The sequence below is a fragment of the Octodon degus genome, unplaced genomic scaffold (assembly GCF_000260255.1).
Source record: "Octodon degus isolate 3935 unplaced genomic scaffold, OctDeg1.0 scaffold00030, whole genome shotgun sequence".
NCBI lineage: Eukaryota > Metazoa > Chordata > Mammalia > Rodentia > Octodontidae > Octodon > Octodon degus.
Window position 1 is genome coordinate 9,099,841 of NW_004524606.1, and position 27,532 is coordinate 9,127,372.

The 27,532-nt window shown below is 39.3% G+C and overlaps 1 protein-coding gene across 12 annotated transcripts in view; it reads right to left on the reverse strand.

Annotated features, from left to right (window-relative positions):
• The window catches only part of Foxp1 (forkhead box P1), a 588,512-nt gene that overhangs the window by 76,067 nt on the left and 484,913 nt on the right, over positions 1–27,532 (reverse strand). For 9 of the 12 annotated variants that reach the window (XM_004629500.3, XM_023713292.1, XM_023713291.1 and 6 more), the window contains 4 exons: positions 16,167–16,304; positions 15,079–15,168; positions 9,545–9,698; positions 3,068–3,272 (listed from right to left, as the gene is read on the reverse strand). In XM_004629500.3, coding sequence (XP_004629557.1) covers positions 3,068–3,272; positions 9,545–9,698; positions 15,079–15,168; positions 16,167–16,304 — 587 coding nt within the window. Of the gene's footprint in view, positions 1–3,067; positions 3,273–9,544; positions 9,699–15,078; positions 15,169–16,166; positions 16,305–27,460; positions 27,527–27,532 lie in introns of those variants that run through there. The other 3 variants (XM_023713297.1, XM_023713288.1, XM_023713298.1) reach the window with 2 other exon arrangements.

The following is a 27,532-nucleotide window of genomic DNA, read 5'->3' on the forward strand; positions in this document are numbered from 1 at the left end:
AAATAGTAAATTAAACCTCATAAGGTAATGATGGCATTTAATATTTAAGTCCCTGTACATGTACCAAAAAATGACTACCAATTCATCTTTGTATGATGAATTGAATGGTAAGCTTAAAACTGAATTATTTTTAACTTCTGAAGAGTTTGTCTTGATGGATCCATTCAGTTAAGACGTGTAGGGTAGGGGTTGAAGCTGTAGCTCAGAGAGCACACTTATTTTGTATGCAAGTCCCTAGCTTCAACTGCCTGTACAAAAACTAAGGTAAAATAAAATAAAATGTGCTAAATAGAATTTTCTTTCACTCCAGGAATGTGTAGGAACCTACCAGGTAACACAGACTGAGAATCAAGAGATTAAATAATAGTGTGCAATTTCAGAGCTGCTTTCTCTTTCAATGTACAACTGGAGAACTTAGCCTGTTTTTACCTCCACATTAACGCTCACTGGGATCTGAATTCTCTTCTGGAACCATAGTCTAATCTAGGCACACAGTATAATGAAGATTAAGTATAACGTTTGTACAGACAAATAAGGACCATTAAAAAAAAATCAAACAAACTTAGTCTCCTAGAATTAGACTGTCCCTTAGATCCATTTACTTCCAATTGTACCTTAAGATATGAAAAGAGCTATTCTTCTTCTGCTAGGCTCCTTGCTAGTCTCCCACCCGACTATAGTCTGTAACCTTTCGCCATGAAATTGAGCATGGTGCGTCTAAACAAGAAGAGCTTTCCATGTCACAGGAAATCTGCGCAGGCTCCACGAGGAGGTTGCAACAAATACCTTAAGTGCACCAGTCGGCCATTTCTCAGTGCACAGCCCCCTGCTTTACTTATGGATAAAGAGGTAATTCAATCCCTCGGCAGCCCAGGGACAGCCCCAACCTCTGGACAGGAAAATCAAGCACGGCAAATGATGACAGCCTAGAACCTCTCCTTTAAAGCTATTTCAGAGTTTCTATTTTGAAAAAAACAAAACAAAACAACAACATGAATATATCGTAAGGAATTCCGAGTAAGAGCTCAGATTGGCTTCCAGACATACATAACTATCCCTACTGCAAACAAAAGTCACATTATACCCTGTAACTCCAAACTGTCTAGCACACTGCTCTTGTCTACTGTGCTATTGTTGAAATTCTTTTAAACCACTAAGTTTAAAGTTTACAAACAATTTAAAAGTCCCTCAATGTCTGCTATTTTTTAAATCTTAAAGAACTGAATTACAAATTTTTGTTAAGTCGTGTATTATCCTCATCTCTGATAATCTACTATGTTTTTCATGCTCATATGTGGCTATCCACTTATATCTGTCTATACATGTATACATACACTTATGTATTTCTTAACTGAGATATGTCATAAGAAACGTGATTTTAGGAAACTTTGCTGATTATCAGAGTATGCTTACACTGAACTGAATGGTCCAGCTTGACACACACCTAGGCTCCTGGAAGGTGAGTGTGGGTGTGGGTGTGTGGGTGTGTGGGTGGGTGTGTTACAGCCTAGCTCTCCTAGGGGCACCATGAACAAAACAGCATGAGATTAAATCAAGCACAAGACCAATGATGCAATCAAGATCCGAGGCAAACATGTGATGCGCGAGGCTACCACCAGCCTAACACAGCAACTATTTACAGTCAATGTTTTTAATAGGTAAACTCCAGCGATTCGAAGCCCAGTAAGTATATGAACCAGTAATGTGCTTGTTTATTGTCATTATTGAGTCTTATGTACTGCACATAATTGCATGTGCTATTCTTTCACACAACTGACTGCGCAGGCTGGTTTACCCCAGTGTCACCACAACACTGAGTAATGCTCCATGCTATCACGTCATGGTGGCTCCAGCGTCACTAGGTAATGGGAGTTTTTCAGCTCCATTATAATCTCATGGGACCAGCACTACATACGAGGGCTGCTATTGACAAAAACAGTCTTTGGAACCTGACTTTTGTACATGCAGATATTTTTCTGACATAGTGACACATAGCTAATTAAACCCTGGTATGTGAGATATGTATGAAATTATATTTTAACTGCTTAACTAAATTTCTGCACTTGGTTATTTCTACTTATACACAAAATTTGCTTTTTCCTGATGGAAATGGCATTTACTATCATATACTACTTTTAAGGTTTCTTCTCTCCTGTGTTTGGAAGCTCTGCATATGAAATACATAGAAAACAGTTTAAAAATAGTAAACTGAAAACAAGTTGTCAATTTTAGGAGCATTATATATTCCACTTTCGAAAAGCATTTGAATAGTGGTACTAATGCTTCTGGGTGCTAAGATTCAGTAACGTGAATCAACAGCTTTATTTTCTTAGAATTCCACATTAACATGATATGTTCCAGATCTCTAAATCAACCTCAGCTTCAACTAACATTCATGTGAACCTCAGACCAATTAGGAGCTATGAAATCCTGTCTTCCAGGGGGGAAGACAGAGCTGAGACGAAGCTGTGATATATTCACAACCAGCAGAAAGCGTGGTGCAGGTGCCGCGTGCACATACAGCGCATGCTCCACCTCTCCCTTTCAGACCTCTGCTCAGCGCCTACACAGAAAATGCCATGTGTTTTGGGACACATGATGGAGAAGATGGGCTCCTTGCCTTCAAGGGGGGCAGTATAGACTAACATAAGTTCTATGTTTTCTCAAACCACGATCCAAAATTGCCCATAGCAGACACTACTGTTCCCCAAGAAGGTGCTCAGAGCCAAGGAATTCAGCTTGTACAGAGCAAGCACTTGGCGGAGGGAGTCAGCCTGGGAGCTTGAAATCCAAGTCATCCACCGAGAAACTCCAAGACTTCTGCCCAGACGCCTAAGCTAAGGGTAGATCTACATAAGCGCTAATTCCATATTGAAAAGGTGAAAATAATTAGATGCTTCATACACAAACCATACAAATTTGTTCATAAGTAATTACAGGCACATTCAGGGCACATGAATCCAACTTGAAATCACTAAGACACGGTCAGGCCATACCTGGGCCACCAGCCCCTCCCAGGTGAAAGACAACAATGGCTACTGGACACACAGCCACAGCTCCTCCCTACCTTTCCCTCTTGGGAGTGTGGACCGACAGCTGTCCATTGGTAGAGGCATGCGGGTTCATTATCAAGGAGGTCTTGGAAGGTGCAGAGGAAGACACACATGTCGTGGTCAGATCCAAACTGCTGTGATTGTTGCCTGTGGTTTCTTCTGCAGTATGAGCACTTGTCACTTCTTTCCAGAGCTGCTGCAGTTCTGTTGGAATCATGCCTGAAACAAACAAATTGGATAATTAAATCAATTAACAGCTAATTCCGTCCTCTTCAAACAGTAATTAAATCAAAGAGTCAGTAAACAAAGCCTAGTGTTAGGGGAGCTTTTTGGTATGTGCAGTTTTTTCCCCTCCTGACCAAGGCAAATACGGTAGTAACAGGCGCGTCCTCCTCCTGAGCGGCTGAGTTGTGGTGCCCTCACCGCACAAAACAGACATCCCTGAAAGGGATGCGGAGCACAGTTATGCTGCAACAACAGTATGCCTCCATTCATCTAACGCGCGGCTTCTCAAGTTTAGGAAAAAAATAGAGATGTTACTTTATTTTTAGACACACAGAAAGGCTCAAAATAAATTTGTTCTACTATATTCTCATGACAACATGAACCACAAAATGAATAATTTTTGTGCTTAAGTCTTAAATGATGACAAATAGCTTTGTTATTAAATATAGTTTTTATTAATCACTTTTAGACATAAATTATGAATTCATAGCATCTTCCTGAAATGCTTTTCAACTTTTAACAGTCAAATTGATTATACTATGATTATTTCATTAACACACCTATCTTCCTCATTAATTTTGGTTTCTAGTACCACATGCTTAATTGATGGATGTGTCTACTGAGAAACCGTATAACTTTTTATACAAGTAACACTATTATTACTGTCATTTCTTAGATCAATGCTAATGAACCATTGCAGAATAAAATGAAAATGTAAAATAAACTTGGAGTGATAAAGTTCTCCTGTTTTTTAAGGAGGTAAATAATGGACACAGGTTTTCAGGAGCCAAGTATTGTTTTTTATTTTTCCTGCAAAAGAAATAAGAGTCAGTGCGTCAATCTCACTGCTGTGGTCTTTATCCTGGCAGCATGCCTCTGTAGCCCAGGATTTCCAAATCCTACCTCGATGCATATTCTCATATAGATGCACCGAAGGAAAATGGTTCTGCAACTAACAACAGCAACAGCAGCGAACAGCAATAGCTTCCTGGGAGAGAACACTGAAAAGCAATCACATATCCTATATTTCATAAAGCAATTGACATTAGAACTGGTCACCTGGCTTTCAGTTGGTTGCTGCAAATAAACATAACACAGTTATTCTAGAAAGCCTGTCATTTTTCCTGTATATAGCAGCAGCCAAAACAGGCATGTTTCTTACCAAACCGAAGGTACTGAATTAAAAAAAAAGGCTGTGTGTATTATATTCATTTGAAACACATAATAAAAAATGCCAAGGTCTAAATTTAATTTATTTTTGTCATTTAGAATACAATGGATAGATAATCATCTCAACGTGATCAGCCAAACATCTTTACTTTGCTAAACTGTTAAAGATTTTAATTATGCCAGCATTGGAGAGCACTGGTCTAATGAGGCGATGGACTCCAGAGAATCCGAGTGGTTAAGAACTGTGAAATGAGTCTGATAGGATTTTTTTATATTCACCGTGGATCGTTTGCATATCAAAGAGGAGTAAATTATTGCACAGCAGACCAATAACCTTCCCCGCCTTTCTGCAAGGCGCCTTAACAAAAACAGTTGGTCTCTCCTAACGGCTCTGCACGAAAATGCTCAAATGCTCAAGTGTTTGCAATTAATATATATTATAAAGGAGACTTCAAATGATACATTAAGTGGTCAGATATTCTGAGAACGCATCTTCAACAGCCAAGTCAGTTTTCCACTCTCTTCATAAAAATCTGATGCCAATTATATTTTGATGGATTTTGTCCCAAATGAGCATTTAGTTATTAGGCATATTCAATTATTACTTGTCCCCTGAAATTAAATGCTGGAGGCAATTTAAACAAAGGGAAAGGTCATCATATATCCCATGTCCAGTTTTGCCACATCTGGGCCACTATTTTCAAACACCTTCAAAGGGACATGTGGGATGCACCTGTAGCATGGGGGCCTGGCACTACACTTTGTACATGGATAATAACCTGCGAGTCTGGCTGACCCTCAGACTACTGTTTGCCCAGTGGGCACAATAGCAAATGGCCCTGTCTGTTGATGATATATCATAGTGCTATAAAACTACACAAGTCAACACCTATTTTTATTTTCTATTGCATAAATGTACAAAAAGAACAAACCACCTAGTTTTAAATTCAAACTAATTGCTTTCTGGGCCAGCTGCATGGCAAGTACATGGTTCTAACAACTGTCTGAACACTTTCCCTCTAAGAACAGCAAAACCTCGAGGTTGTTTCAAAGTGTTCTGTTTACCCAGCAAATCAAGACAAAGGCAACACCCACCACTTGTTATACCTTGGGCACACTAATACTCCTCTCCTTTTTTTTTTAATTCCAGTAGGCTAGCAAAATTAGTAAGTCACCAAATGACATCATGAATAGTTTTGGGTCCTTGGAAAGGTAGGGCCAAAATGTTGGCTTTCCTTGGCCCTCTTTTTTCTCTAATTTTGGTCTGCAAACTTAGGTTGCTAACCCTCCAGAAGAGAAGCTTATTGTTATTACCATTCAACCTAGGCTGTCAAGCTTAACCTCACTATCTGTCTGAATATCAAACATCTTAGGCATAATATGGAACAGGTATTTTTCATCAAGTATTGATATGCTGAACTTTAAGTCCCTACAGAATATGATAAAAAACATTTAAAAATTAGAATATATTTTAAAAATGGGCATAAAGGGATTTCACTGACCTTATCAGATCCAAAAGCTACAACTCTTGTTGCATAGGTCTTGCTTTATCTTGGTCTTAACCATTCAGCAGAAAAGTATAAAAACGAAGTATAAGAAGTAAAGCCACGCTGTTATATAGGGGACTCAGGTCAACAATTTCTGACATTGCCAGTCAAGCGGAAGACCCAATACTATTATGGACTGCTGGACTCTTTTAGAATATTTTGCTGAGTTAACACACCTATAATATTCAAATAACGGAACTAAGCAAAAAAGGGGATACAGATGAATGTCCATTTTGTATCTGTGTATTCTAAATGGTTAGGATAGACATATAGTTACATTCTCTTAATGAAAAGAGGGATTTGTTCTAATAGAGTTTGTAAATAGGATATCATGTCCACATCTTGTACAGCAATTAACCACTAGGAAGAATGTATGTAATGTGTTAATTATTGAAGCTGTCCTACCAATTTGGTTTGAAACTGTCTCACCGCTATTTGTTTATCAATAAAATTATGTAAGAAAAAAATAGTTTTGGGTCAGACCTCAGCATGATAACTATACTTAAGAACATTCTCACCAGACTTAACTGAGTTCAGTCAAATCATTCCCTCTATCAGTGACATGCTCAGTGAATGCTACCTGGCAAAGCATGATGGAACTGGACAGCCAAGTGCTTGCAACAGAACTAAGACAGAAAAGTAAGCTAGTAACTCATCAGACTGCACTGATAGCCAATTTCTAGAAAGCATGCATTTCTTCCAAAATGGTAGCATCAGAATAATAGCAAGCTAAACAAATCCATTAGTAGGTACATAAAAAGCATGTAATTTTCTCATACCTAGAGTTTACATCTTTGAAAATTAAAAGGTCAAATTGACAGTGGAGGAATATTTCTGGGTGAAATTACTTGTTCTATGGAGGATCAAATGATGAAAGAGACCAGGGTGAAATATGCTAATTATGCAAAACAGAGAGAAGGCACTACATTTATACACAGTTTCAGAGTAAGTTAGCAAGGCCATGAACAGGTATGTAAAAGCATTTTGATGATTTTATTATGAAGTGAGCACTACCAGCACTTTAAACACATAACCTCTGTGCCTTGCTACATTTCTGTTTTCAGGACAACTGGTTCCTTCATTATAAAAGAAAATGCAGGCACAGGTTTAAAAAATGTATGTTGTGGGGACAGTTGATAGATTACTGTTCATGGAACTCAATTTTACAACCCAGGTATCACTGGCTCAAAGACAGAGCTGATCAACCTTTTTTGTCCTTGTACATCCATACCCAGGTGACCATGTTCAAGCAAGCAGAAAGTTGATTTAAACCTCGTAATGACATCAGTTTTAAGCCATCATCTCTCTGATAAAAAAGAATTGTGCTGTAGTCCAACACGACTGAATTCTCAAGCCACTTTGGATGACGAGGTAGGGGAAAGAAAACCATTCTCCTGATTCAGAAGGGATGGCAATCACAGTGTGGTTCCCTTTGCTACAAAAACTTGACTTCAGAAATATTTATACTGAAACGTAGGCCATCTTGGACACACATACACACACCACTCAGATTTTAAATATGCTTTTTCCTAATGTTGCAGGGCTAATAGTTACAGCAGACAGCTAAGCATATCAATCAATGCCATGACTAGTGAATTACCTACCGGTGTCTCTGATATGCTACAGCAGAGATTACACTTCATGCATCACCACATTCATTTCTTTCACATTACATATGAACTTGTCTTGTCACTGCCCAATTGCCCTCTTTTGGACAGCTTAACTGATGTACTATAACAATGAGCCTTAGTGAGCAAACTTAATAGTACAAGAATGGTGGGAAAAGTGAAGCTCTGAGAACAGCAGGTGTGTCAGAAGGGCCCGCCATGTATCCAACAGTGAACCAGAAGGTGTAATTAATGCGTGTTGTAACACTGTATAGGCTCAAAATGTGTAAGTTGATGTGTCCTTCCCTTTCCTGTTATGTTGATCAGTTACCAAATCTTTTATTTTGACAGCAATGGAGGAGATACTGACCACGTATCAAGCAGTTAAGCTGTCACGCAGAAAGATATGGAGGGTCAGGTGAAAAATTGAAGGAGATAACGGACTTGGTAGCAACACTGAATGCAAAAATAAAACATAAAAGCTGCGTGTAGTTGACTAAAGAGAGGAGAGTTATTCCAACAGGCCATATTAGGTCCACTTGGCACCACAAGTTAGTTGACAAATGACCATGCCTTACGCAACAAGGAAGAGGTCCCCCATTTGATAGCAACTAAATCAAGACATCCAAAGCTGTCGCTACTTGCCATTGAGGCTTAAAGCCACATATATCCAAAACTCTGAAGTGGAAAAAACTGTAGGCCTTGAGCAAGTAATTGCAGTAACACGCAGCTGGTCATCCTCTGGTACCTGTGGGACTGCCCTTCCCAATTCCAAGATCTGAGGGTGCTCAAGCACATATGTACAAATGGATGTGGACATTGTACACCACCTATGTATACCCTCCCACGCTTTAAGTCTCCTTTTCATTACTTAACCTGCCTAACAGGATGCAAATGCCACATAAATAGTTGCTATAATGTATTGAGGGAATATTCAGTGATAAAGTATCTGTATATACATAGCAGAAATGTACTGTTTTTTCTTTTTTATGTTAAATATTTTCAACCCATGGTTGGTTCAATCTGTGAATATGAAAGTCACAGATATGGAGCGTCAACTACACAGGACTGGAAAATGTCTCTTACAATGTAAGTATGATAGTTCTTCCTATCTGCTTCCCCCCCCTTCTTTTCAAGTTCTGAATAATATATCTGCTTTTCTATCATATGTGAAAGACTTGCCTAAACCAAGAGGATATCGTGAAAACACCTAGAGTTTCTCTTTCTTTTGACATCCAACACCCTTGGGATAAAATGTCAGTGGATTTTCAAAAGGACTTCATGAAATCTATGCATTCTTACTCCTTTTCAGGGAACTCTAATTTGCCAAGAACTAGAAACAGAAACGGTTTCTGTTCTGATGAGTGCACAACTAACTTACTCAAAAATCAACACAGCCACGCAAAAAGAAAGGAGAACAAAACAAAACAAAAAAAGAAACTCAAAAGATAACCTTGGGTTTTACAGTAGAAAGAGAATGACATTCACCATTTGCAGAAAAATAAACCTGAATTATTCCTACATTTTTTAAAATGGCATTTCTACCAAAAGCACTGCTGAGATTTAAAACACGTCATCTGATAAAAAATGTCTTGCAATGACTAATACCCTTCCAGAAAATTCCAAGTGGTTCCACACTATAATACTGTTAAGAATCCATTATAATGTCCAGTGAGTGCAAGGTAGCATCCTCTTCCTTCCCAACTGTGCAGCTCTGGGTGTACTCTGGTACTGGGAAGCATCTACATTCCTTCCCTCCACATTCGGACACCAACCACTTGAACCTTTGCAAGGGGCCGTCCTTACTTCTCTCGCTTACACTTCCTCTATCTCTGTTTTGGATGGGCAACGTCCTGGATGATCAGCTGGAATATGCTAAGTGCCACCCCACTCCTTTGTCCAGAGAATTCCCAGAGCTGCCTTCCACGTGACCAGTGCATACCTTGTGGGAGAGGTTGAAGGGGAAGGGCAGGCTGCCCAGGCTGAATGGTTAGGAGGCCTTGGCGCTGCAAAGACAGGAGGTGCTGCTGCTGTAGCTGCTGCATTTGCAAGAGCTGCTGCTGAAAAGCCAACTGCTGGGTAGCCACCTGCTGTTGCTGGAAGAGAGCAGAACACAAATGAGACAGTCACTCCCCAAAGCACGTTGTAAGTATGCACACTTCACAACCCACCATCATCCTTAAATACTGTCACTGGTCACCAGAGCTGTGTGGACGGCTCAGTGTTAAGACTTAAAAGGTACAGAATGCAACATCTCTGAAGGGAAGCAGATTACTTTCTGCTGTCTGCTCCCACTGGAAAAGCTTACCTCCATGGAGGTGCTTTCTCTATAGCTGGAAGAGCTTGACTTTGGTAGTCAATGCGCAAGCCTGGAGACTTTGAAACTTCTAATTATTCACACTAGACAGAAGACCACATGGCTCTGGTCTGAAGGGATTTGAACCCTGAACCTTTGAGGTGTAAAAGAAGGAGGTGCCTCCCTCCAGGCCTGCACAGGCAGGAGCCTTTAACTACTGTTTATCACTTCTGACATAAATAAATGAGAAAAAATCAGACCTTTGAAGAAGAAAAACTTCATCTAATATTGTTAATTAGCCATGACAAATGATGAAATAACATTGTAAATCTTTCATAGAAACAGCCACTAGATTTTAATTACACACATTCATAATTTAGCAAACAACATCACACTCGACTGTGAGTGTTAAATGTGAATGAGAGTGTCTCGGCTTCAGATGCCTTAACTTGGCTTTAGTCTCAGAAACCCCTAGGTCTGCCTGCTGGTCCTGCTTCCCCGCCAGCTTTGTTCTTGAAAAGAAGGGGCTTTAACCATATGATAAATATCTTTTTGTTGATTGGACAATGACAGGAGGAAAACTTTTGTTGTGTAAAACATCAATACAGCATTCCTGTGTTTAGCAGGCCCTGCTCCAGCCAAAAAAAGTTAATGTAGATTTCCTCAGTAATTATCTGAGTGATAGAAAGATAATTCAGCGCAGTAGTACAATAAATAGACGGAAATTATCTAATATCCTTAATCTGCTAGGAATCATATCGAGGTGGAGGTCTTGGCCATATTAGATCACTTAGAAAGGAAAATTAACTCTTCCCAAACTGGAACCAAAAAGCAGAAAGATTTCTTAAGAAGAAAGTTCCTAACTCTGGGTGTAATTTTTAAAATAATCAGAGACTTTTAGAACTAAAAAGAACCCCCAGTCCTGTCAGTGCATGTGTGCTCTGGTTAACAACTATGCTTTACAAACAACTGCATTCACTTAACCTGACACATGACCTTGATCTGATAGATTCACGAAATGGTACAGATACCAGGACCTTCTGATGCAAAGTTCAAAGGAAGAGAAAAATGGTGGTTTCCTTTCCATCTCTATGTAGTTTATTTTACAGTAAAAACCATCATTCTCATATTAGCAACCAATTTCAGACTTACTACCATGCCACTGAGAAAGTTAATTGAGTTTCACTCCAAAAAACAAATTCTATACCACTAACAACAAAAATTTAAATAAATTTAAATGAAAAGCCAGTGTTTTCATTTTAAGAACAGCATGCATAAAATGATCCAATTGTTTTCACCCTTTTCCAAGTTATCACATTAATGTAAAACCCAGTGATAGTTATATTCATGTCAAAATGATTTTTTCACTTCTTCAACACACATTAACTCGAGACATTAAAACAGGTAAGGAAAAAGAAAAAAATAACATCAGCATAATAAAAGATCAGGGGATTAGCTCTTCTTGAAGTTGAATATGATGGGGGATTGGGAGGTTTTGGAGAGGGTGTTTCCTGTCTTACTGTAAATGAAATGTTTAAAAATTGTGTATTTATACAAAATGACTGATACCTTTTCTGTTGTCTTTGTGGCCATCCCTAGGAAAAGCTCATGAAAGCTGTCCACGTTTGAAAAGCCAGGATATAAAAGTATACAAGGTCCATTGTCCAAAGAAAGAATTTAAAAGCAACATTGGTTGCCAAACTGTGCTCCCCACCCAGTTACCAAACACAGGATACGAGTTCGTTTGTTTACTTCTCACAATTGAATGCATACAAAAAAGGTCTCCACACAGTCTCCTGACAGGTCAGTAGTCAGTGTTAAAATGCTAAAATGCCCTGATAAACCCTGCTTTTTGGATCCCCTCCCTACTGCTGCAGTCAAAGGTCTGTTTTCCTTTCTTTGGCTACACCCTACTGCCTAACATAAACTGTCATAACTGCCCAGGACAAATGGCTCTTTTAAAACAATCATTTTAGCCTACTTCACCCACACAGGATGGCATCCTTTTTTTTTGGGGGGGGGGTAGCTTGATTCAAAATGAACTCTTCTATTTTCTATACCACTTTCCTCCCAATATGAAGGAGGAATGGCTTCAATGGCTGTGCTGGGTTACAACTCTCAATAAACATCTTCAAAGCAAGGTCTTAGGTCTAAGCCATGGTAGAGCCAAACTTTCCCATGAAAACATCTCAAGACAACTTTAGGCCAAATGACAGCAAAGACGCACGGCACTGGCCGAGTCTAGTGTTGTATTTCAGAAGTAATCAAAACAGAGTAAAAAGAAGGGAGGAAAAAACTGATGTAAAATTATAAGCCAGTAGTGACTAGAAATTCAGGAAATTAATATACTTGTTCCATCTGTCAACATTCAAGTTTGAACGCTGTTAAAACCATAATCACTGGGGCTGGTGAGATGGCTCAGTGGTCTAAAGCACCTACTTAGAACAAGCTTAGCAAAGCAAAGGGACCACGGTTCAATCCCCAGCACCACATGCCAGCCAGCCCCACCCCCTGGTGGGCTGAGCTGGCCACACACACACACACACACACACACACAAATAAATAAATAAATAAAAATTTAAAAAAAAAAAATAAAACCATAATCACTAGGCCACATCATGAAAATGGCACCACATGACTCCTATTTCATTTGGGCATGAAGGACCAAAACCTGCGTAATTCCGGGGGGCCTCCAACTCACAGGTACCAGGAACACTGTGCGAGCCAAGGACAGCCATCCACTGTGCTGCTCTGTTTCCTTCTTAGGGCTATAAAGGCCACACACACCCTGGGTTCGCCAGGCCTCATGAACAGATCACAAAAACATGGACCACAGCAAAACTAGTGTCCTGGAGGTGCTAAGACTGCTGCTAGTGTCTTGCTCTTTCCTCCTGTAAACACCTTATATTCTCCTTCTGCCCTCAGTCCCTTCCCAATTCCCATACTGCCATCATCTGTGTTTCCCTTCCTGACAGCAGCAATTTGGGAGAGGTAACTTTTATCCTTCTTTCTGCTGTGTAACTTTCCCCTTCGCATTTCTTCATCGGCCCTTGGAGCTCATCTGAACTTTCATGTTCTCCCAGCATGCAGACGTGCATTCCAAACTATGTCTAACAGACCAAATAAGAGGTTAATAAGAAGTGGCAACAGAAAGGAAAAACACAATCCCTGGTAACTGATAAGAATGACAGTGGCAGCCCTTTTTTGTTTGTCTTCAAATATAGAGTTAAAGATCTTTAAAAAACTAAATTTTGATGCCTTTGAAAAGAAAGAAGCACAAAATAACAACAGGGGGTTATTGCCTGCAAGCCACAGGGGAGAAACTCCATAATTCTTATTCTCCCTTTTGAAGGCTGTTAGAAATCTGATTCAAAAAAGCAACAGCAGAAGGGGAAACCTCTTGAGGCTGTAACCATTTCCTGTGATCATGCATAATGTGCTTCAAAAGTGGGTTTTTACCAATTCTGTTGATCAATTGCACCTCCTTCATATCCCTTCTTTTTTCTGCTGTGTTTACATCTGATGTGACTCAATGACAAGCACTGTCTGAGACTGTGAAACAGGCCTGTCATGTTGATTTATGGGCGCATCAAACCACAACTTGTCCAAACTGAAGCTCGCAGTTCATTAATTAGAGAGTTGTGACTTTGAAGTCAGCTTTCAGACTGTGGTTTTTAACATTTGGCTTAATTTATATGCTCTTGAATGTGGATCTCTAAGGAAAAAAACTGAAATTCCCTTCTTGTCTTTGAACTTCTTTTGACCGCACAATAATCATTTCTTTGTCCAGAGTGATGCCTGCAATCCCAGAGTCATTAACGCGCATTGAACTGCCACTGATGAGTAAGCCCTGCTGAATTAGAAAAACAGCCAGCAAAACAAAGCTGAGAGCCTTCTGCACAGTGATATCTCACAATTACATGCCTTCCCTCCCTGTGCCATTTCCATTTTAATTACTGTTAGTCCTTTAGATTTACATTTTAGACACTTTTTAATCTGTTCCCTTTTTATTATAGAAGCACCCGGTAGTGCGCCACTGTACTTAAGGTTGTGTCAGCATTTTCATTAAAACCCCTTCTCTGCTTCACCCCAAAACTGCCCCTACTCTGCAGGGGTTTACAAGCAGGCTGCTCAACAGGACTCCAGGGTAAAAAACTTGGCAGAGCATGGAAACGGGTCCAGTTTGCATAGGTGGAGGAGCCAGCCCAGAGAGAAAGTCTAGGTCACTCCCCAACTGGAGAATTAGCACTGCCTGGCATCCTCATTCATGTGAGACTCAGGGACATGGAGAGGCATCTGCTGAGACTTTTTCCACAGGAAGCAAAGTGGCTGACTGCTTAGGGCAGTGAAGAAGCCATGAAAGAAAATGATGGGCAGTTTATAGAGCTGTGAGGACTCTGCACTGGAGGACAGATGTGGTAAGAAGGTATGCATGCTTGTGAGTGCTTCACAGGAGGGCACTCTTCACCCACATGGTCCTGCACAGAAGGTGAAGTGGAAGCTCCCAGGGAGACCTCATCAGGTAGGGGACTCATACTGTCAACTGGTTGGGCAGTGTGGCAAAATGCAGACTTAAGAACCCTATAAAGTATTGAGTAAAGAGAAGCTATTAAAATGTACTAGTGTTTGTCAGAAGAACACAACCCATGCCAGGGTCTCCCATAACTTCACCTCCTGCCATCTAATGCATTCCTTCAGCAATGGCCCTAGGTACAAGGTGTAGGACGGGATGTGTAATCTTGTTCTAGCTTTCTCTTGTCCAACCTCACAAGAAAGGCTATTCCTTCAACAGAAAGGCCATAACTGCACACCCAAAATCTCTAGGCTAGAAATAAAAATTATATGGGTATCCTAGTAAAACATTACTGAGACCACTTCCGCTCCCCAGTTCCATTCACAGTGGGACTAGTATGGAATGGGCCCGAGATGTCCTGCCCATGGTCTTGCAGGCACTGTTCACACAAGTACACATGCAGTGATGGTATAAAATATGTGGCAGCAAGCAAATGGAACCCAGAAAAGTCGGAGGAAAAACAGGACAATAACTCTCGGTCTGAAAGCTGAGAACTGATAGAGTCAGCTCAGTTGTGCAATCATTTAAAAGATGAATGACAGTTTAATAGCCACTAGATAGTCCTCTGGGATCTGTGGTTTGAAAGTAAAATATGTATTGTCGGTACCTCTTTAGGCTGTTTTCCAGCATGTTGTTGTTGTAAAAGTTGAAGCTGCAACTGTTCTTGTTGTTTTTTATAAAACTCTTGAAGCTGCTGCTACAAAGAAAAGAGAGGACCGTAAGTAACCAAGGGCAGCACCGATCCACTGTCCCTTTTGGTGTCATACACAAACTGTGATTTGAAAAATAGCACCCTTTTATCTGTGATGGCCTGACCTTTAGTTTGAAACTCAACAATAAATTCTGCACACGCTGACTATTCTTGGCATTATTGTTTGAGAAGTAGTCTCCAAAATGAACTGATGAAAAACATACCATTTTCTACACAAACTAATTAAAATAAGGCAAAGCATGACCTCTGACTATACCACAAAGCTGAACTGGCCTTGCTGAGAGGCTAGTGAGGCTCCACCGCATGCTGCCTAGGCTGCCAGAGGCGGGCAGAGCAGAGTGCCGGCGCACGTGTGCGATGCTGGGTGGGCCAGGGCCTCTTGTCCCCTACCACAGTCCCAAGAATCTCATCTGGTGGGGTCATATGACCAGGTCTACATATTTGGTCCCCATGATATAGTGACAGCCAGAAGTTTATTACAACATGAGGATATACTGAAGGAGCAAAATCAACTCTGCACCTTGAAATTAACTAACTCCAAAATGCTTCTTTATGTTATGGGAAAAAAAATTCTGTAAGCTTCTAAGTTGAAATGGCGACTTCAAGAGCTGTCATATTTAAACCTGCTCCCAATGTGCTCCTCGTTTTGCTTTGATTCACACCATTTAGAAGCCTCTGGGCTTACCAAATAAAAGAGTGTAAAGCCATGTAAGCCTAAAAGATCTTTTTCTACCAAGTCCAATTACAGCTCTAATCTCAGGCCGTCGGGTGCTCTCTGGGCCAAACCCTGGCCACTCCGGCAGGGAGGCTCCCACCCTGAAGAGATGCAATGTGATTCATTACTCAGGCCTGGACTGTGCTCTGCTATGTTCACCTTGCCCAGCTGGTTCTTCAGTGTCAAAACAGCTGCTCAGGGGACAGGAACTATGCTTGGGGTCCTGGGGATCTGGGTCAGGGGCAGGAGTGGAGAAAAGGACGATTACCTGTTGAAGCATGAGGGCCTGCTGCTGCTGGAGGAGAACCTGAAGCTGCTGAGGGCTCAGCACTTGCTGCTGGAGGATCTGCTGCATTTGCTGGGGAGTGATAACTTGAGGTGTCATCATAGCCACTGACACGGGAACCTGGAATATTAAGGAAAGATGAATAGGAAGCCAGGAGATCCTAAGCCTCTAGGTCGTGAAACTGCCTGCCATTGGTCTGCTTAGAGAATGAACCAATTTCCTATGCAAAATGTATTTACCCACAGGGATGGAGAGAGAAATCTTATGTTACCTATTATGGAAACATCACCATCATCATCATCATCATCATCATCATCATCATCATCATCATCATCACCATCACCACTACTACTACTGTTATTTTGAGGTACTAGAAATGGAACCCAAAGCCTTACCCATCCTAGGTAAGTGGACTACCACTGAGCTTTTTCTTTCATATAAAGAACAAGAAAACAAAACCCTGCAGCCCTGACTGAGATTCCAAGCAGTCTAGCAAGCCGACCAGGAGGAAGTACTCAATAAAATGCTATCTAGATTTAGGATATAGCTATTTTAATTCCTTATTAGGAACAGGTCTTTGGTCCAAATGAGCTGCGAGACATTAGTCCAAACTTGAAAGCAAATAGGAACCAGTATCTCTGGAGGTGGAGCTAACAAGGCCTGCTTCCATTGTGCACAGTGATTTGAAGAACAATCAAGGAGTCTCAGGGTTGTGTGAGGGAACCTTGGGTGTACCTTTGAACTTAAACACAGACCCTTCAGATGATGCCTTTTACCCTTCCTTCTTTGCCAAGCATACAGATGTCTCAATTCTTTCATATTATGCGCGATACCATTAAAAGGCGCTTTCTATGACATTTCGGTGACAAACAGCTACAGTGATGAACTTGATAGCATTTCATATTTGCAACTGTTAACACGTTTCTGCACGGGCATCTTTGCAAGGAACCTGCACACTGTATCTGAAAGGATGATGTCTTGTTCAGATAAAACACTGACATTAAAATGACAGGCTGTCTTGGCCAAGGTTACACAAATTGTATTCAAGCGGATACCTAATGACAATGCTATGAATTCTGCAAGCTTTCTAGAATGTAATTTAGCTATTCAAAATAATCACTGCACTTGTGTTTAATTTGCAGACTACATGAGAACCATTTTGTCAGTCCCCGTAATGCAAGAAGACTATTTCATGAAAAATCACCCCCCCCCAAATAAAAAGATAAGGAAAGAAAAAAAACAATGAAAGAGAAGACAAAACCCGCATGTCTTCTCAGAGTAATATTTAAGCATCTTACTTTTCTTTGGTTTCTAATCAAACAAGTGACAGCAAGAAGCTAGAAGGAGTAAAGGATATACTTTGTTAAAAAGGATCTGCTGTCATCTCATGTATTACAATAAAAGGTAATAACATGTTTTGCACTTTGCCTGTGTGCCACTTTTTAAAAAATCCAGCAGACAATAGCTGATCAGAAGATAAAAGAATTAAAAAATCTTTCATGGGAACAGTAAGCAAAAGGGAGAAATGCAGTATTAATTTTATGTAACATAATGTCTTAATATGCAGTTTATCTTGACTTTTTCACATGATTTGTCCTGTCATTTGCATAGCAAGCTCTCATTCCTAATTTCACAGTCATTATGCACTGATGTCCCGATTTCTCAGCATCACTAATTTTGATGAACTAAAAATGGTTCCTGAAGGTCAGATTCATGTACAGTGAACATTCTCCACTGTTGTGGGTATATTTCGTGTGTAGGGAATATTGATGTGCAAGTTTCACATGTTTAGAAAACACCAGCTACAACATTCAAAAAAATTCATTAACCCAACTCTGGAAGGCCATCCATGAATTCTTCCTATTGCAGTGGCTTTTTAAAAGTAGATGTAGATACACTGTAATTTAAAACAGATGGGCATGTCAGAGTATTTTTATACATAAGAAGGGACAGATGCATATGAATGGATAAATTATCTTTTTAAAAAGACACTATAATTCATAGCATGAAATATCACCAATGATTGGAACAATGAACTCCCATTCAGTTGAAGACCTTATCAGAACATCTAACCATCTACAAATTAATTCCAATTAGCCAACTTTATCTTAGTAGAAAAAGTTTTTGAATTTTTAAGTATGTGTTTGTTAGATGCCAATCACTATCTTTTGAGCTATTAAAGCCAATGTATCACAATAGAAGTTTACTTTTCCTTGAGAGTTGCATCATCATTTGGGGAGGTTTGATTAAGCAAACAAAAGAACCATGTTTAAGATTTCTTTTTTCCTCTGCGTTTCTTGGACGATGTACAATACAAATATTCTTGAGCCAAATTTCTGATGGTGATGAACAGGAAAACAGACAGGAATAGGGTGGTGTAAAATCTAAACGGGTAATGAACATGAACTTAACAAAGTTTTAGGAGAAATCAGCACAGAAATAATCCCCACTGTAATTTTTAAAGAGCTAGAGAAATCTTATGTGAGACAGGGACACAATTGTGAACTTTTGGGGGTGATGCAAATGCCAGCCAACATTTTGAAAAAGGCAGCAGTCACATAGATGTATATGCACACAACTGTCAAAACTTAGATTCCAACTATACATTTAAAAATGTACTTCATAGTATGTAAACCTCAAAAATGGTTGGATTTATTTTACACACACCCACAAACATATATACTCTCATTAAAATAAAACAAAAAACCTGGGGCTGGGGAGATGACTCAGTGGAATAAGTGCTTCCCTGGCAAGTGCAAGGGCCTGAGTTCAATCCCCGGTTCCAACAAAAAATAAATAAATAAATATAAATAAATAAAAAATAAAAACCCTGGTAAAGTTATATCTTGTTAAATGAGAAATATTATCTTTTGACTATCGCAAAAATAAGGACTGAAATACATATAATCTACAAGCTCTTATAGATAGCCAATGGTTTACATCTCCTTCTTCTACAGTTATTGATTCATTTTTTGTGCAGTTGTGCAACAGAACAGTAGAACCAACTTTAGTCCTTCCTGCTTTTCTTCCTTGGACATGGTGATGGAAGGTGCTGATGAGTAATAAAATGCTCAAAGCAGCAGATGCAGTCCAGGGAGACGGGGAGCAAGGAGCCTGAGTAATCCTCCAAACTGGCTGATCAGTCTCTGAATAATCAGAAGTGGGCCATTATATCCTGATGGCCTGAACTTTGCTTTTACTATCTGAAACCACATTTTCACACTACTTAGCTCTGAGCCCCCAAAGTAGGCTCAAGCTTAAATTTATAAATGCAATAAAATTGAGATATCTCTAAACTTTCTGCTCCAACATGTCAGAAAAAGAGGTTACGGAAAGCCTTAACAAACATATTCAAATGAACCAGAACCCAGGGTGAAGTAGGAGGAGGAAGGGGAAGACTGGAACACAGTTTAAGGCTTCAAATAGTTAAGAATTATGGCCTATATATCTACTCCCTTAAATCCCAGTGTCCAACTTTCTCATGTAGCTAGTCCCTACTAATACAAGGAATCAAAGGGCATGCAGTACCAGCGATGGGCTATTACAGCCCACACTTTATTGCCCATTACTACTGAGGTCATTAGCGGCAAGAGTGATTGTAGCAGTCTTAACCTATTGATCACTGTAACTACTATCATTTAATCCTGTGTTGAATGTCTGGAAAGCAGCTAAAGGCACACAAGAGAGAGTGTTTTAGCATGGAGAAATATGGCCAAAGCTTAGAAATTACACTTTGATTCATAAAATCTAGCCAGTGGTTTAAATCAATAGTATTTAAAACAGTCATGTGAGTTTTTAACTACAGCAGTCTAATATTTATGAGCCCCTCTTTGAGAGTATTCAGTGAAAACGAAACTCTCCCCTCCACAATCCCAATACCATGCCATCTACCTTACCCTCCTTGCGATAAAAAATATTCATTTCTGATGTATTGTGTAGCTACAGGGCTCATGCCTTCTCTGGGAGTTCAAGCTAATTCTTGATTTCTTTCTCATAAGACAATTTCAATATAAGGAAAAAAAGAATTACATCCCTGATACTGTAACTACCTTAACTGTTTGAGTACGCAGAAATGAGTATGTTTTATGAGTTAACAATGAATCATAAAAGGCAATTTATGAAGAACTAGAATGATTCTGTCTAGCTGCCTTCAGGGATCAGAAATTCAAATTAAACTTCTGGCAGACATTTAAAGAATGCTAGCATACAAAACCAAATTTAAAAACACACACACGCGCGCACACACACACACACACACACACACAGAGTTAACACTCTTTAGCTGAGTTTCAAGAGGAAATCATGAATTTAAAAAAACACATGCTGTTGACTGATACCAACTGGGTGTGGCTGATCCCAGGTGCACAGAAACCTGTGGGAAGGGCAAAAATACAGCTGTGCTCGGGCCATCCGAAGGTGCTAGTAGGGACCTGCTGCTGCCTGACACCAGCAGGGCAGCATCCTGCACATTGAGAGTTGCTGTTAAAATCCAATGCACTGTTCCGGACGCAGTTTAGTTTTTCTCCAAAATGATGCTACATCACCTGAACCCTTGAGGACTGTTCAGATGCCATGCTTTATGATTTTGTTTTATTTTCACTAAGGAAAGGTAAGGAATGGGAGGAGGAATGTGAAGAGTAGACAAACAAATAAAAACAGAGAAACAATACTTCCTTCTCATCTAGGAGACAATTGAAGGAATTGGGTAGGAGACAAGATGGCACAATATAAATACTGAAAATAACATGTACCCCTCCATTTAGTTTATATTCAGGGTAACTATACATAAATACTGCCCAGTATAAATATACACAGATTTTACACAGCATCATTTTTTCACATTTGCTAAGTGTACGAATAAAACTAAGAAGACAATATAATTTCACTATTTCTTTATTTCCATTGAATTTATTTCCAAAAAATTTGAAAGCTATTCTTAACCTCTGATCATTCAGCCCTTGTATGTCCCAGTAAACTCACTTTCCTTCTGGACTTCAGGCTGTGTTTGGGTGATAACTAATCAGGTTAGGCAGTGTCACCTAGTTAATTGCATAACCAGAGCAAAACAAATTAAATAAAAAGGATCCAGGGTGTCAAAACAAAACCAAACAAAGAAAATGGCTCTATTAAAAAAAAAAAAAAGGAAAAGAAATTGAATTGTGCCAAATTTTATATGGTAACACAGAAGTACCCTGTGTAAGGGAAAATTAAACCTCGTTAGCACTGACCTTCTGAACAAAAATTAACAGCTGTAAGAACTAATAAGCCAATAAATATAGCAGATACATCAGCAAACAAAAAAGTTAGGAAGTTTCTATCTATTCCCCATGGTATTAGCAAAACAAAAAATTTTTAAAAACCAACCAGGCACCATGCAAAACAGCTGTATCATAAAGGAAAGAAAAAGCATGTCTGACATAATATTTCAGTCTTTAAAAAAAAGCATGCTATTCATGCAGAAAGTATAATTCTGTTTCATTATGGAATTCTGCTTTTTGTATAACTCTTTTAGACTTAGCTATTTTGCCACAATACTGTACAAAGCATTAAGGCAGGTAATGGTTATTATATTAATGCAAAATCATCTAAGTAGTCAGTCATTAGCATAACTGTTCTTTCAGTAACAATACAACCACCTATTAAAATTTTAGAAAAAAAGAACTCTTTAAAACGCAATTAGCATTTCATTTTTTATCATTTTGTTTATTACTTTCTATCAAGAAAGGCTATCTTTCTTTCAGAAAGAATTGTAAGGCCAAGACTCGCCTGCCAATCAGGAGTTATTTCGGGTTATCAACCCTCATAAGCAATTTCCAGCAAAGCTCTGAGTTGGTTTTTTTCCTTTGGTCTGTAAATTTCAAAAAGTGGTATAAATTCGTATTTGTTTACAGTAGAGGGAGCAGAACCTCAACTCCCTCCTCTAACATTTCCCAGGCATACAAGGTTACTCCACTAAGTGCAGCATAATTGTTTTAGCTCTAATAAATATCAGCCTCATTTGCATAAAAATGTAAAGTTTACATAAATTAAACTGCTTCTCCCATTAGCAATTGTGAAGTACAGGAAACAATGGAAGCTACACATGAAAATAATCACTCAATAAGCACTGATCTTTTCAACCTAGCAACTAATTATCATTATGATTATTATTATTTAAATCAAAAAAATGCCTCCTTTTTCCTTCTTTAACCTTTTTGCTGTAGGTAGGATGGAAACACTCTAGTACACATGAATCAAACATGGTATGACATTTTATATTAACAACAACAGCAGCAGCAGCTGCAGCAGCAGCAACAACAACAGATCATTTTTAAATCCAACAAATAGAGGAGAACCACTCCAAGAAAGTAATTCCAAAAAGATCTCACCTACAGCAGCTCTTGAAAGCAAAGGGAAGAGGATTTGGCCAAACAAGTTCTCTACACTGAGGTATTATTCAAAATTAATGAAAAATAGCTGCTGTTAGCAATCCCATTTGAGATGCATACGCAATTAAAATAAAAAAGATAACTTACAGTTTTAGATCACTTGTTAACTGTTACATGGAGAAAACTATTTGCTTTTTGTCCAAATTTTTTTTCCTAAGAATTAAATTTATAGTTCTGCTTTCTTTAAGCTTTTACTAGCACAAAAAGTGACACAGGAAGCTGAACTGCAAGTATGTATTTTTCTCTGTTGCTGGGGGAAGGGATGTTATAAATGAATTTAAACATGAAGTCAGCCTCAATTAAATCATTCTGAAGTTTTATAAGGCCTTAACTTATGGTGTAACTTAAAAAACATTACAACTTAAGTTTCTTAGAGTGATGCAGTTTCTCAAGCCCATTTCAAACACCTTCAACCTTTTACATCACAGTTAAGCTAAGGGGTGCAAATGAGATTCTAATGAGAAAACATCAGTTGCTTCTTTGACAATTTCGCCATTCATTGATTTATTTCTAATGAAGATAAAGCTCAACCAAAAGCTCCCTACATGTGAAAGGTCAAAATATGCGTTACAAAAATGCCTAGTAAAATCAAGGCAAATGGGAAACCTGTGAAGACCCGCCTCATGAAGTGGTGTGACAATTAAGAGTAATTGAACAAAAAGCCATCTTCAGAATAAAAGAAAAAGAAATTAAGCTGCCACAACTATAACAGGTTAGATGAAAAAAAATCAAAATTCAATGTATTCTCCCCAGTGTCATCTTGTTTTGTCAAGACATCAAATAGAATTGGGAAGTACAAAATAACAAGCCCTTGAGAAATCACAGAAGCCGACCTTTTTGATGTTGTTGATTTACCTTGTTCTCAGTTATTTGAACAATGATGTTTCAGATTTAAGGGCAAGATAAAGCTTAAAAATTAAAACATGATACCAATGTATTCTAAAATGCTTACCCTAACATTTACCCTGCATCCTCATTGATTAGTTGCTTTTAACAGGATTTGGCAATGAAGCATAATGTATGTGTTCATTTTTCTCATTCTAAATTAATTTTTCTCCAAACAACTGCCAGGTTTGAAGAGAAGTTCAGAGAAGTTCCTATCATCCAGAAGTAGAGGCACAGTTCAACTCTTCTCAGAAAATTCAAGGCCTCACAATATGCAAGGGGTTGTATGGTGAAGCGGTACTATTTCCTTTTTTTAAGTTTAAGAAAAAAACTTGATTGTAGAATGTTATTTATAGGGAATTGGGGGCTATACACTTTGAAATGACTAAATAAGTAACCAAAAATATCATGCTACTTCCCCCCCAAAAAACAAATCTTTAATCATACAACACATTTAATCTATTGGAGTCAGGATTATTCCCACATTTAGCCTTGAGGTATACAGAAAGCTAAACTACTTTGCCCCAAGAGATTCACAGCTCAGCAACATATCTATTAGCTCTATGTAAAATATTACACGCAAAAATATACAGCCTTCTCAATTTTTGTAAGTATCTTCTAAGAAGGAATCTATACAAAGCATCAGTTAAAAACATTTGTTTAAAAGGCACAAAAAATAACCCAGTATTTATAAGCCCTAGAATTTATAAAAACTAGACAGTTAATGGGTTAATGATCTTAACTCCTTGTCACAAAATACATATTTTAACATGTAACTCACAGCAAGATACAATGTACATATATATTTGTAAACTTCTCTGGTCAAGTGTTGTTGCATTATTCCTTCATTTAAATTTCATGGAAGGACTTGAAGTGGATTCTAACTGGCAACTGTATTTGCTTAGTTACTAAGAGCATGACTTCAAGTTTCTTTGCAGTGATGTGCATCCACAACTAAGCCACATAATAAAATGAATTTCTTCAACTTTTTTTTTTTTGTCGTTTCAAATTTTACTCAAATTTTAGGATAAGCTGCAAAGGTGGCCAAAACATTCTCTCCCGATTGTCCCAGAAATACAGTTAATTCAAACAACAGTTCTACTACATAAGCCAAGACAAATTTGGAATTTTATTGCTTTCAATTAATCTGAATTTTAATTCCACTGTATCTTATAGTCCTGTACAGGCTGGCTAAAAAGTTGTAGAACTGGTCAGCATCATCAGAGTTTATCTTTCAAGTGACAGCTCTGAACAACGTGCAAATGCAAGGCAGCAATGGGAAGTATTTCGTTTTTAAGGTACATTTAACTGCAAACAAAAAATTCAAACTAACCATTTGCTATCATAAGCTTTCTGATGATTTATGGTTTACCAACGGAGCAAGGTTACGCAACACCGCATGCCTTTAGACACAGTATTTCAGCTAGTTGAGATTTAATTAAGATCACAGCCTCTAAAATCCCTGTCAAATGAAAATTCAGAGAAGACAATACACTATATAGCCTCATGCAGAATGTTTCCATTCCATCCCTGGAAAAATATAAATTAATCCACATTTCTATGGCTGCAAACAAAGTTCACTAATTTTGTTTTCTTTTCACACTTAAGTTGTTTTCTATTATCCATGAGATCACTACCTTTCAGAGGGGAGAAAAAAAATCGAGAGTGAAACATGTTGCAGAAGTGCACTTGACATTATTATCTGACATGATCATAGCTTAGCTATGATGTCATCACATTTTCATAAACTCAGGCCATGCTTAAAAGTTTCATTTAATGTAATATGTTCATTAAAAATATACACAATTGGGAAATTACCTTCTTTCAATTGGTTGGATTAAACAACCGATACGTGTCTCATTTCCTTAACTGACCAACTTTCATTAGACAAGCTGCACATCTGAGCAGGAAAAAAAAAGTTCAGGCCAACAGACAAATACAAAATCCATTACTTTCATCCTATAAGTAGTTCTTGGTACTAAAAAAAAAAATCTAACAGAGTTTCTCTTCCTGCAAACTAGTATTAACTCATGTCATTTTGTTTTGAAGAAAAAACTACGACTGTGTGGTCCTTTACCTAGTCAAATGTATTTTTATTTGCATCATTTTAATATCTGCTTGCTTATCTCATGCCTTAGAAATGACAGGTGCTTGCAGTCTCCCTCTTGACAGGCCACTACACAAATAACTGTCTTGCCTGAAAGGGCTAATGCAGTACTAATGAACAATAAATCAACTTTGATTATCAAGTGTCAGCCCAACCCGTTTTCAGTTCAGCTCTATCACATCCTGGAGTAAGGCAGCCAGTGTCTCTGGGTAGGCAGTCTGTATTTTGGTTTCATTTTTACACAGTTTTCAGTGAAATGTGTCAGGCAGCTACAAAGAAGCACATAAAATACATATAGGCCTTTTTTTTCAATTTATGCAAAGGTTATCAATTAAAAGGCTATCTCTGTTTTCTTCTGGTTTGCTTACTGATCAGTCTTCACATTCAAGAAAGCCTTATATTCTTTTACACGACAATCACAGCGACAAGGCAAGCCCTAAACTAGAATCTTTAATTCGAGAACGCTGGAGTGTGACACTGGTGGGCTGCCACCTCGAGCACTTTACCACAGACCACCTCTGCTTGCACGCGAGCATTCCTGTTGGAAAATCCATTGCAAACAAAGCAGACCAGTTCTGCTTTTGAAATAAATATGTCACTTGCTTTAAAGTTTTAAAAAATGGGTTCCTTTAACACTGGCTTCCTAATGATAAAATACATGTAACTTATTTTTTTTCTTAAGCAGATTAGTCACTGATAGTATGATTCATATTTCCTGTTATCAGGCTTAATTTCCCCCCCAAATGTGTCACTTTCAGAATGCTGGAATCTATGGAAATGAGGTGATTTGCATTTTTAAATTAGCTTGATTAGAACACTTGGTCTGTTTGGATGAGGTTATAAAATTATTAGATACTTTAGTTATAACTGGAAAGTCTTGAAAGAGTTAATCCCAGAGAGGAAGAGCCTATATGTACTTTGCTCTAAAACTTTACCACCCACTTCCTAAAGGTCCTCTCCTCCTCATCTACATACTTGGGAGAGGGGGGAAAAGTCTCCTTTCCACTGATCATCTTTCTTGCAGTTCTGACAGTTGAGTTAGCTCTGCAGGTTCAGAAGGGAGGACCTCATGGCAATTCCTGAGTGTGCAACACTTCCAAGCCCAAGTCCTGTTCACTACTTACTTAAACAGCAGAGTAAGCTACCTTGGGCTGAGGACCCTCGGCTGCCCCAGGGCTGCTCACCCTCCAGGCCGGCCTGTCGGGCTAGGCGTGGGGCTGGTCTCCCTCCCCCTCCCTCTTTACAGTGTATGAACTCCTCGAATTTGAACAGCTAAACTGAAAATAGCCTAGACAGATATAGCAACAAACTATCAGAAGCAAAGAAACATCCACACGGGCTACACTGAGACTGAAGGCTCCTGTATATTTCACAAGCTCTGGAAGTGACATAAATCACACCCCAGATACGTGGGCCCCGAAAGGAGCGGTGGCGAGGGCTTCACCAAAGCGGCCGCGTGAAGGCCAGAGCAGCTGCAAAGGAATCGCAAGCGAAAAAAGAGACAGACCCAGAGAGCAGCACACAGGCAGGACTTCCTCCAACTCTCCACTGTACCCCACCCATGAGCATTTAAAGAAGAGAAAGAGCGAGCGAGAGCGCTAGAGAGAGCAAGGGGTAAAACCTCAGTCCGGACGAGGCCGGGCTCCCGCTTCCCACCCTGCACGCCCCTCTCTGCCTCCACTTCCAGAGCGCAACTCGCACACAAGTTGGTAAACAGCGACGGTGAGGACGAGGGGGCTTCACAGACTCAACTTAGGGGCCCGGGCCGCTCCTGCCGTCCCCGCGAGGCCCCAGGAAGCTGGCCCCGCGGAGCCGGGAGGGGAGCGAGCCGGCCAGGATCACGCGGGGGGACCAACCTGACACTCTCCATGTAGCCGCCAGGCGCGCGGACCGGGCGGGGCGCGCGGCCGGGCTGGGGTCCGGCGGGC